Source organism: Anabrus simplex, chromosome 2 (genome assembly GCF_040414725.1).
Source record: "Anabrus simplex isolate iqAnaSimp1 chromosome 2, ASM4041472v1, whole genome shotgun sequence".
Taxonomy (NCBI): Eukaryota; Metazoa; Arthropoda; class Insecta; order Orthoptera; family Tettigoniidae; genus Anabrus; species Anabrus simplex.
This window is the reverse complement of record NC_090266.1, coordinates 77,601-90,236: the sequence shown is the minus strand read 5'-3', so window position 1 is coordinate 90,236 and position 12,636 is coordinate 77,601. Positions and strand designations below refer to the sequence as shown.

The 12,636-nt window shown below is 39.3% G+C and overlaps 1 protein-coding gene across 1 annotated transcript in view; it reads left to right on the top strand.

The window, feature by feature from the left end:
* The window catches only part of LOC136863905 (acidic amino acid decarboxylase GADL1), a 629,881-nt gene extending 617,796 nt beyond the window's left edge, over positions 1-12,085 (top strand). The window contains exons 9-10 of the mRNA XM_068226511.1: positions 8,907-9,051; positions 9,142-12,085. Of these exons, the coding sequence (XP_068082612.1) occupies positions 8,907-9,051; positions 9,142-9,324 (328 nt within the window). The 3' untranslated portion in view covers positions 9,325-12,085. The remainder of the gene's footprint in view (positions 1-8,906; positions 9,052-9,141) is intronic.
* The last annotated feature ends 551 nt before the right edge of the window (positions 12,086-12,636 follow it).

The window sequence follows — 12,636 nt, the reverse complement described above, 5'->3', positions numbered from 1 at the left end:
TTTTATCTGAGACCGCAGAAGATCTCGAGAAGTTGCTGAATGGTATGGATGAAGACTTGGGTAAGGAATACAAGATGAAAATAAATAAGTCCAAAACAAAAGTAATGTAGTGCAGTCGAACGAAGGCAGATGATGTAGGAAATATTAGATTAGGAAATGAAGTCTTAAAGGAAGTAGATGAATGTTGTTACTTAGGTAGTAAAATAACTAACGATGGTAGAAGTATGAAGGCCATAAAATGCAGACTAGCACAAGCAAGGAAGAGCTTTCTTAAGAAAAGAAATTTGCTCACTCCAAACATTGATATCGGAATTAGAAAGATGTTTTTGAAGACTTTCGTGTGGAGCGTGGCATTGTATGGAAGTGAAACATGGACGATAACTAGCTCAGAAAGAAAGAGAATAGAGGCTTTTGAAATGTGGTGTTACAGAAGAATGCTGAAGGTGAGATGGATATATGGAATCACGAATGAAGGGATAATGAATCGAATTGGAGAGGAGATCGATTTGGCTAAATTTGACGAGAAGAAGAGATAGAATGATAGGACACATCTTAAGACACTCAGGACTTGTTCAGTTGGTTTTTGAAGGAAGTGTAGGTGTTACGAACGGTAGGGTTAGACCAAGGTATGAATATGACAAGCAGATTAGAGCAGATGTAGGATGCAATAGTTACGTAGAAATGAAAATTTTAGCACAGGACAGGGTGGCATGGAGAGCTGCATGAAACCAGTCTATGGACTGATGACTCAAACAACAACTTCAAAACCATCATAAATTCAACCATGAAAACATAGCTCACAGTTTGAACACTATAAATTAAGAAATATTACACTATATCTCAACGGAATTCCGTATCCATTGGAAAACATGGACACTAATTTGGGAAAAACTAATTTGGGTTGTTCTATGACATGTTTTGTAAATTCCAATCATCGTATTATCAGAGAGAAGATCGTCTGCCATTTTGGCCTGAAGAATTTAAAATAAAGAACCGACTGTAGTTATAGACTGTTCTTATCATAAAGAATATATAAAAGATAATTTGAAACATCTGAAAATATTCCTGGTTACACAACAGCCTATTGTCTTATTATTCATATGAGTGATGCCACTTACCATCGACCAACGAATATTGTTGCAAGACCAAAAATATGGGTAGCCCTTTATCATAATCAATAGTGTGTGTTCACCGTACACTATGGAACATAAAGAAGAAAAAACTACACGGTTACAGACAATCGTCTTGATAAGAAACAGAACTGTGAATATACATGCTGTTCGCCTACCAGTGTAACTAATACGCAACATCTTATTTATTACTTACAATGAAGTGGGACTATTAAGATGTTCTATAAACGTAGAACCTTGTATCATATGCCAAAACATCTGATCATTGTTTACCAGCAGTATTTTAGCTACGTACGCTGCTCCCTTAGTAGATGCTTTTTGGGACATCCTTCCTCTCCAGAGTAAGATGTCAATTGATGTAGCTTTATGCAAACCCTGTCGACGTCATTACAAGCATCTAGGTAAAAATGGTTCGGATCATTGTTATGGCCCTAATCCGAAGGTTGTAAACTACACACAGTGTATGGATGAACATTTTCCCTTCTTTACAGTGCCTGATAATAATTCAGAAACGAAAAGAAACATGAATAACAACAAGGTAAGAACTGCATTAATTCCCTTTAAAGCATAACATAGATAGTATAATATATTTTGAAAACTTAAATTCATAAACAATAAATATTTTGTGTAATTTGAAAGTTGCAGGGGGTTACCATTTTTGATGCACGCTAAATCTTCGCAGTAAGCTGCTAAGGAGTACAGCAAACTTGTCGGCAGCATAACAAAGACTATTGTATGACCGGCAGTAGTTTGTTTAATTTTGTAAACAATTACACAATAAATATTTCATTAAATTGAAATTATTGTACTTATTACACCCCTTGCCTCCTTACAACCATAAAAGATATTCATACTTACACCATTTCTAAATGCTTGAGTTTACTAGTGAGTAACCTTGATAACGAACAAGTCTAAACATGAATACCCATGTCGACATGGTCCCTGTAGGTTATAATAAACCGACCTAAAACTGAGGCCAAGTGCGGAGGGAAGGGCATCTGTACGTAGAACTGGTCAAATCAAGAGGAGTAACAGTGCTATGGTGATGATGAGGAGGGATGGGCAACTAGCAGTTAGTCTACGCCAGATGAGGAGAGGAGGGCATCTGACCGTAAAACTGGGCCAGATGAGGAAGAGGGAAGAACATCAGACCGTTAAACTTGGCTAGATCAGCAGGAGTACTGTACTAGAGTGATGATCAGGAGGGAAGAGCAACTAGCCGTATTGTTATTTAGCTTATGATGCTTACAAGACAATAAGAATTACTTTAAATTATATTGTTACATATATACAATTTACAGCATTATGACCACTTTTCAAACGTGTATAGACAGGTCTGCAATCCATCTAATTCCTTCTGGAGATGCTGAGTGGAGTTCATCCAAAGAACAGGCATATGCTCGTAGAGGGCACTCCTGCACAATATGCTTGATGGTTTGAATTTCAAAACCGTAATCACATTAGGGAGCGTTTATCCTACTCCACTGATACAGGGCTGCACCAGTTCGAACAATACCACATGGAATCCTGTTTAACCTTGACCAGACTGTCCGAGCTAGATTAAAGCCAGCAAGCCTTGTCGGATTTGAAAGTAGGCCATGAGGTGTCGAATTTAACCATTCATCTCTCCAGGCATTTCGGAGATTGAACCTGGTTGACGTAAGATCTAGAGCCGTCTTGCAAGCTGGCTTTCTTGATTTCAGTCTCGATTTAGAAAGACGTTTGACATCATGATGAATTCGAAGAGCATCATTTTCCAAAGTCCTACAGCACAGGCTAACAAGAGCTTGCTATCTCCTAAGATGGAGCGATGTTACATAGTACAGGCAACCACTGGGAGGGAGTACAACGTAGAATACCAGATATGATACTCATTGTTTGGCGAAGTTGGATATCCACCAGATTGCAGTGAGAGCTCTTTAACCAAATGCCTGCACAATATTCAGCTGGGGAATATACAAGTGCCAAAGCAGTAGTCGTGAGTGTACTGGCGTCGGTACCCCATGATGTTCCAGCTAACCTACTAGGTATGTTGTTACTACTGGTCGCACTTAAGCGACTGCAGCTATCGAGCTTGGTAATTAAATGTTTATAACTATTGTTATAAAATCCTGTTCAAAATTACCACACCATCTCATTTTCTCTTTTGTATAAATAAAACAATCAAAACTAATAATTCGAAACTACTTTCCTCAAAGTTATCATAAGACGTTAATGTTGAACATTAAATCAAAATTAACACAGCAGTTCAAATGCTCAGGTCTTCATCCTCCTCAGTGGGATGATATAATTCGTCGTGGTCTCCATTTGTGTCTGAAATACCCTACGTATCATCTTTATAGAATGGCGAGCCATCCGTATTTTTCTGGGTCTATTTTTCAATAGCTGGGGTAAAAGGCTGCATGCAGGGTTCGTATCTTATATCCAGCATTGTCAAATCACCACAATCATAAACACACTGTTTTTGATTACGTCCAGGAAGATTAGTGACAGCAGTAAGCCTATATCTGAAAATAAATAAGTTAAAAGTAATCAATACTCATACTACTCGTGTTTTGTACTATTTATGCTAACCATTCAACTTACACGAAATTAGTTAAAGCTTTAGGACTTGCACCCTCGGAATTAAGAATTATTACCCTTACCTCTAATATTTCTCTTTGTTGTTCCTACATTTTAACGGATCATTTACTTTCTTTCGTCCTCCAATAAGAGGTAAGAGCAATCTAGCTTACACAGTGTCAGTAATTGTTGGGCCGGGAGGAGTGGCTCAGACAGTATCCAGTATTCCGGAGAGAGTGGGTTCGAACCCCACTTTCGGCAGCCCTGAACATGGTCTTCCGTGGTTTCCCATTTTACAACAGGAAAATGCTGGGGCTGTACCTTAGTTAAGGCCACGGCAGCTTCCTTCCCACTCCTAGACCTTCCCTCTCCCATCGTCGCCGTAAGACATATCTGTGTTTTTGCGACGTAAATCAACTTATAAAATTAAAAACATTGAATTTCAACGATAAATTAATGGTGGAAGCGTTAAAAGTACACTTTTTCAAAACTAATTTTATCAGAGAAAGAATATGAAGTAAATATTAATGAAAATGTTTAGCATTACAGTTTTTAACGTAGCACAAATTCACCAAACAGTTTCGTTTCACGCAATGCGCAATGTCTACAATGCGTCACCATGAAGTGCGGTCTGAACGGTCTGTTCATTTGAGTATGAAGTACAACCATGACTGGAATTAAGGCTGGGAATGTGTGGAATATCCTGGGTACTCGGGTAAACGAAATCGTCAACTAATCGCTGAACCCTGTTTCTGAACCGCAGTTTCAAATGTTGCTGTATTTTGCTTACATAAGGCAAAAGGCTTCGAAAGAACAGTGCATCTTCATTGTCGTCATATGTGCGTTCTTGTATGACGCGTTCCAACAAAGAAGCCTTTTTTCCTCAATCAGTATCACTTTCTGGTTATACTTTTGAACTTTGTTCGTCTCGCTTCCTTTTTCTTGGCAAGCCTATGGTTTAACCCTGCTGTGTTTCCTGAGCTGTGTGTTGTGTTTCCACTTCCTGAACACCCTCCGTAAGTTCAATTCCACACCCAGCAGCAGTGTGAACAACCATTTCAGAATGCTCATTTTCCTGATGAGCTGGAGTTTTACTGTTTTCCACGTTGCTCGATGTAGTTCTTGGGTTGACGATGCCCACTAAACACATTAGTGATTTAGAATATGGCCACTTGGATTCTGGATGACAGCCAGCATCACCTGAACGACAGGGAGGGGTCCTTCCCATTTCTATGGCGAATTGGTCTCTCAGATACTTTCACTTTTCCGCTGAACCCCATCTGAGACAACAAACAGAATTATTAGTTTTTGATTGATTATTTACTTAGCTTTATACTGTTAATAACTCGCTGATAATCTGAAGTCCCGTTCAAAAACTATTGAACCATTCGGAAAAATCTGAACACATATTACTGTGAAATGCAGTAATATTTAGTAACTACTAATATAGTTGTTTGATATAATAATAATAATAATAATAATAATAATAATAATAATAATAATAATAATAATAATAATAATAATAATAATAATAATAATAATAATAATCTTTAGGAGAACAAAACTTTAAGAAGAATGAAAGCAGAGAGTACTACAGAGCTTTCTAATGCAAACTCACTGGCTATAAACCACCATCTCTATGCTTTGAGCGAAAGGACGGCACATTGGTGACATCAAATGAAGAAAATTGTAGCATTCTGGCAGACTACTTCAAGAATTTACATAATTGCTCTAAACCGCAAAGCGCCATTGAGACCAAGAAACCCTTACTCAGGTACACAGATTCCAGACCACCCGACAGAGATGAAATCAAGCGCCACATTGCCCGTCTCAAAAATAACAAAGCGCCGGGGGAAGACTCAGTAGTAGCAGAACTATGGAAATATGCCCCAGAGGAATCACTTGATATCTTGCAAAAGCAAATAGAAGAAATTTGGAACAAGGAGACCCTACCCGAAGATTGGAAAATAGCTTTGATCCATCCATTACACAAAAAAGACAGCATGAAGAACATGGACAACTACAGGGGAATATCTTTGCTACCCGTGACTTACAAAATTCTATCACATGCCAACCTGGAGCGTTTGGAAGCACAAGTCGAACATCAAATAGGTGAATACCGAGGAGGGTTCAGAAAAGGTCGCTCAACAGCTGAACAGATCCAAAATCTCAAAACGATCATCAGATATTGTACACTAAGGCCCAAGCAGTATGTGTCTGTCTTTGTGGACTTTAAGAAAGCGTACGACTCCATTGACCGGGAAGTCCTGCTAAACATCTTAAATGAATTTGGAGTTGATTTGAAACTGCTGACATTAATTAGAGCCACCCTGACCGGTACAAAATCCAAGGTGAAGTTCCACGGATGTCTCTCGCATTCCTTTGACATCAAAACAGGAGTTCGGCAAGGTGATGGGCTATCCCCGATACTCTTCAACTGTGTTCTTGAAAAGATCATCAGAACCTGGCAGGTGAGATTACAGGAAACCAACTACAGTCCATTGAGAATAGGAACCAAATTCAAGGGGATCGCAACAGACTGCTTAGCATTTGCCGATGATATTGCTGTTCTCTCAAACGACGTAGAAACCGCTAGAGCTCAAGTTGAAATTTTAAAGGAAATTGCAGAACAAACTGGTCTGCAGATATCGTTTGAGAAAACAGAAGTAATGACTAACATCAAAGAGGCTCCACCAAAACTCCATACAAAATACGGGGACATCACCCGAGTAGACAAAGCCAAATACCTAGGTGAGATCATCATGAAAAAATGGACTGGACAAAGAAGCACTTCAGGAGCGAGTACGCAAACTGGAAATAGCCTACCAAACATCCCGCACAATCTACAACAAGAAATGCCTTTCCCAAAACACCAAGATACGTCACTATGAAACAGTTCTGAAGCCAGTAGTTCTATATGCAGCCGAAACCCTATCTCTAAATGCCAACAAAGGACTCCTTGAAGAACTGGAGGAAAGAGAACGCAAAATTGTGAGAGGAATCTTGGGATCAAAGTACAGAAATGGAATCCATCAAAAGAGATCCAACAAGGAGGTCTACAGCAAAATAGAGAAAATTACCGACACAATCAGAAAAAGACGGGCACGATTTTACGGTCATCTGAAAAGAATGGACGGAAGAAAGTTAACCAAAGAAATCTTTCACTTTTTTAATTCAAACCCCCAAACCACAATTCTCTGGTTTAGAAATACCAAAGACGACCTGGAAATGCTACATATCTCAGCTGAAGACGCCCTTAACAGAGATCTCTTCCGCAAGAAAATATTGACGAACGGGCTAAACCGAGACCAGCAACCGAAGAGAAGACACGGTGCCCCTTGGACAGAGGAGCGTAAGCAGGCCCACTCACAAAGAATGAGGGAAATTTGGGCTCTAAAGAAGGCCAAGTTCAGTGTCAAATGCAACAAGACTTAACGTCGTCCTTGATGGCTTCAGCGAATTATATATAATAATAATAATAATAATAATAATAATAATAATAATAATAATAATAATAATAGTAACATAACTGTCTATTTCTCACTTACCGTCTTCAGCAGCTATTTCCTTCCATGCTTTGTCAACAACGTTGGCATGGGCTTGCAACCTTTTGTCCCAAAGTACACCTTTCATAAATACTTTGGAGATTAAAATGTCTTTATCCGCTTCCATTTTATAAAAGCAAGAGTGAGAACAACGTGCGCAGTCGGAAGATAAACAGCAGACTGATCGGGCGTGTTGGGCGGTAAGCAGTTCAAGGGGGGAAAATAAATAATAGTAATTTCCAGTTAAAGCGGGTAGAAGCGGTTTGAGCTGGTTAACGCAGGTAGGCGTGTGCATTATGTCCACCCCAATCAGTTTTCACTATCTTTTCTTTCCCGCTCGCCCGGCGCGATAAAGCAGGAAGCGGGAAGCGGTGCACTATGGCCGTACCCTGCACTACCCTTATCGCGAACATGCAGCGGTACTGTAAAAGTAAGCACAATCCTGCATGCTCAGAGTGATAGATGTAATTGAACGGCAGGGGAGTATGCCATACGTCTCAAAGCAGCACTACAATATTTTTAAACACGTAAATCTCTTATGCTTGCTGACATACTTAAAGCGCACTGTCCTTACAGAGTAGCGAAAAAGTGAATTCAATTATATGAACTTCGGGGTGATTCTCTGTCTGTATGCAGAAAGAACACAGGACGTTTACATTTGTAGTTATTCTCCTCAACATAGTGCATATACCGAGCCTGTAGGAAGCATGCCTACATGCCAGACGTGGGCAACTCTTATACATTAAATATCATTTCGACTGCTATTTACGAATTTTACTGCACATAATTCGCGTTTTTCGTCACATTTCATCCAGTGGAATCGTCCTTTCTTGGCTGTTGAACCAAAACCTCCCCCACCCCTTATACTGTATAATGTACTGTACAAAGAGTGCTGCGCATTGCTGTGCACTGTACCACACATTACTACACATTTTCAATGTACCGCACTTAGCTATTATGTCGAAGGTAGCAGACCTCTCTTTACGACCGTAAATTTTATCGTGTGATTTTCAGTCAATGGATGCTCTAAGGAAGAGGTACGAATTTGGAAGGTTAGCTTCAGGAAACTAAATATATAGACGAGCCAGTCAGATTCATTCTCACTCAGCCATTGTATATATAAATAGTTTAAGTGTCATCATGAAGTGACCGGGCGAGTTGGCCGTGCGCGTAGAGGCGCGCGGCTGTGAGCTTGCATCCGGGAGATAGTAGGTTCGAATCCCACTATCGGCAGCCCTGAAGATGGTTTTCCGTGGTTTCCCATTTTCACACCAGGCAAATGCTGGGGCTGTACCTTAATTAAGGCCACGGCCGCTTCCTTCCAACTCCTAGGCCTTTCCCATCCCATCGTCGCCATAAGACCTATCTGTGTCGGTGCGACGTAAAGCCACTAGCATAATGAAGTGGACATGGAAATACAGATATTGGCCCTGGAATCATCCTGGTAATAGGAGTAAAAAACAACTACCTTACGTCCAACAGGCCTTAAGTAGTGAATTAAGGCTATATTTCATTTTGCTGTTTCATATAGCTCTTGAAGGCTATACCATTCATTTTAATCTAAAATGTAGGCATATGGAAACCTTAAATCATAGATTCATGACAATTATGCTGCTTATATGGTACTTAAATTTTCCATATATTTATTTTAAAACTTGTTAACTTGCAGGTACTTCAAGGAAACGATAACGGAAAGAAGAGGTTTCCGTCTGGTTATTCCAGATTTCCAGTGTACCAATGTATGCTTTTGGTACATTCCTCCGAGCTTCAGGAACCAAGAGGAGACACCGGAGTGGTGGGAAAGGATGCATACAGTAAGGAAAAATCACGTGATTCACTTTGCCCATGCATCTCTCTCTGAGACATTCATCCGACTAACATATATCTGATATTTGTCATTTCAGGTCGCTCCAAGAATAAAGGAGAAACTTATCCTAGCTGGCACTTTGATGATAGGATACGCACCGCTAAAGCATAAAGGATTAAAAAATTTCTTCCGCATGGTTACAACATGTCAACCCCCTCCAACAAAGTCTGATATGGATTTTGTGATTAAAGAAATAGAAAAATATGGTATGAATTTATAAATAGAGTGTCACAATACGCCTTAATGAAGATACTTAACTATGCGCATACGAGACACTTCTTTCCCATTAAAGTTATAGCCATGTAGAAAGTGAGCACAAGCATTACGTAATGTTAATTACCTGCTGTAAATTCAATCAATGAAATAGATTTCTGTCTCTTTATCATCACAAGCTTGAACTCTTGATACAAGAAGGATGTCTTATTTAAGAGTATATGTTTCTGGTTTCAGCAATAAACATAATTTCAAAGGTCAATGGACCAGCGTGGTTCTGAGATAGCAGATTACTTCACAATGGTAACAGATACCATACGTCTGTGAAAACATCCGAAGCATCTCAATAAACTTCTATTTTAAATTTTCAGTACTCTCTCGCCACAATTAAATGTACCTCTCACAAGCATATACACATAAATACGTACTTAACTAAATAACACTTAAATCCCCTGGCACGGTGAGTTAGAGAACATGGCTTTCAGTGTTGACTTAATTATAGAGAGAATCGGAAAACATTCCAGTCAATAGAATGAAATTCAATACATAAACGAAAATTCTAGACAAAGGTGCAAGAACGGAAATATGCAAATTGCGTCAGTAAAAATTATATGGTCTGCAACGTTGCAGTTGAGCGTGATGTACGGGAAATAAGAAGTTATGCGCTTGCCACTTGCTCTGTGGTCAAATTTGGACAAGTAATAGTACAGAGTTTAACTGCCACCGTATTGCTGAACACTTCGAGGTATACGGTCAACAAACCTCATGGTCAATTTCTGAGGATTTACAGCCAATGTTTGTGCTCAGTTAATGTCAGTTACCCTACGGTGCGTGGTGCCCGGGGAATCCTGTTCAGTTCAGTCACCTCCCCGCCATGTCTCACACGTGTTCAATGGGAGTTAGGCGCGTAACCAGATGGGCCATTGTGAAGTTCTGATGTGCAGTGCTTCCATGGAGATGCATGAAGTGTGAGTGTGAAACATCTCGTTTGCAATATTCGTCATCAGATTGACCTGTAAAAGATACTGTAATGTCGATCAGTCATGTTACCCTCATCAATAAGCAATTGTCATTTCACATTAAAGCCAATGGCTTACGAGACCACAATCCAGTTATCGGTCACATGTGACATTACGATCGGCACTATTACTCTCTCCTGTACGTGGTTGGACATGATTTTGACTGATAATTTTGTCCAATAGAAAATAAGTATTTAGCCACGTCAGCACAACTTTATCTGTAATGATTTCAGGCCACACTAATATATCCATATCAATGAGTCAATGGAACACTTGTTGAAGGGACGTGGATTTCAAACCAAACAGTACGCAGAAGACCTTACGCATGTCGTGCAATGCTAGATTGCGAGAGGTCATACAACTAACGCCTGGTTTATCCCACACTGTGTATGTGAATGTGTGATCATGCGTGCCTTCCTCTTCCTCTGTTGCCACTGCATCTATATGTCGGCCATTTCGTCCTGTTATATGCAGTTATATGGAAGGATTATCCAAGCCCTATCACACGTTGGCAGATTTGTGTCCCAGAGATAAAGAGAACAATGTCACAAATGTGCAATTTTTATGTAGAGCTAAAATAATGTTCTTCATTGCTCACTTCACCTATCAGTGTTTCATTGGAAGAGCTCCATAAAATTCTTATACAAGTAATACAAATATGCATCGACATTTTGCCACATGCTTCTCATATTGTGAGTTGTACTGTTATTGCAGTTATTGAAGTACACTGCGACTTAACTTCGGCATGGGATGCCAGTAGCCGATAGTATTTTGTGTCAAGCGAGGGACAGCAGTCAAGACTAAACATTTTCGAAACGTCACCTCCAAGGAAAATGGACACAGTGAAATTTACCACAGGTGCACATGGTTATTACTACAATTCGTCGAGATAAATAAGAGAGGGACAATTTCATTTCGCGGAGTGCAAATTAACTTAAATACACTAAACATTACTTTTAGAGATGGTTCTTCTACGACCAACCACGTATGGAATGCGGTATGAAAAAGTCCATTCTGCCCAAGAACCGATATTTTGTACATGAATATTTTATTACTTTACAATCAACACAAGCGATATATTCCTTTCTGACGAATACATTTTAACTTGAAGCATTTGCGAATTCTTAATATTTCTTTTTTCCATGTTACCTGTAAGTCATGATACTACGTTCCACTTGCATGTATTCAACCACGTTTCTCCAGATCACCAATCTATCAACAATAATTCGCAAGTGCATCAGGTTGTAATACACCCGTATAATTTCCAATGTCATTTAATTCTCGATGTGATGTCTGGAATGTGAAGATCGTAACTACCTGAATGGAGGGGACATGTACTTTTTTATAACCATCCCTTATCAGCTCTTGCCTTACTTTTTCCTTTAGATGAAAAATGAGCCCACACGTCAGCTAATATTTCACATTCTCCCAAGCAGGTAAATTGGCATACAGAAAATGATGACGTCTTACAATAAATTAGGAAAGTATTAATTACTAGGTAATCATTTAAATTTTAAACTTGCAATACGAAGTGTCTTCTTTCTTTGTACCAATAATGGATCAGATATTAATTTTGTTTTTTGAGTGTAACCATAAAACTAAATTATTGTGTTGTTCACAAACATCTTTCTTGAAACCTACAGTTTTACCAATCGGAGACTCCACTTCCAAAACTGTTTCCTTCAGTTTCAAATAAAATGAAGAAATAAATGTTTCAGTCCTTTCACCAAACTCTTCTAATAAATCTGTTGCCCATGCCATGGCTATACTTGCTCCTTCCTTGCGTAACTTAGCTTCAAAGATGACGTAATATTTCAAAATTCTCTCCCCTCCACTATGTATACCATGTATATTGCTCCTAAACTATGTCTTTCCCTACATGAATTACTTTAAGAACTTCATCAATCGATAAGCAAGATTACTGCTGGTTTTCTTTTTGGTTCCAAAATTCTCCCCACCCTTTCTTTAACTTTTCTTACAAGGTCAATTTAAGTTCATCTTTTCAAAAATTACTAATAATGAACTAATTAGTGTTATTTGATTTACGCCGCACTAACAACTTTTACGATTTTTGGAGAAGCCGCGGTGCCGACATTTAGTTCCCCAGGAGATATTTCACGTGCAAGTATATATACCAACATGAGTCCGTGTATTTGAGGACCTTCAAATACCACCAGACTGAGCCAGATTCGAACCTGCTAAGTTGGGGTCAGAAGGCCAGGGCCTCAACCGTCTTAGCCACTCAGCCCGGCCCAACAATTACTGACACTGTGTAAGCTAGATTGCTCTCACTTCTTAGT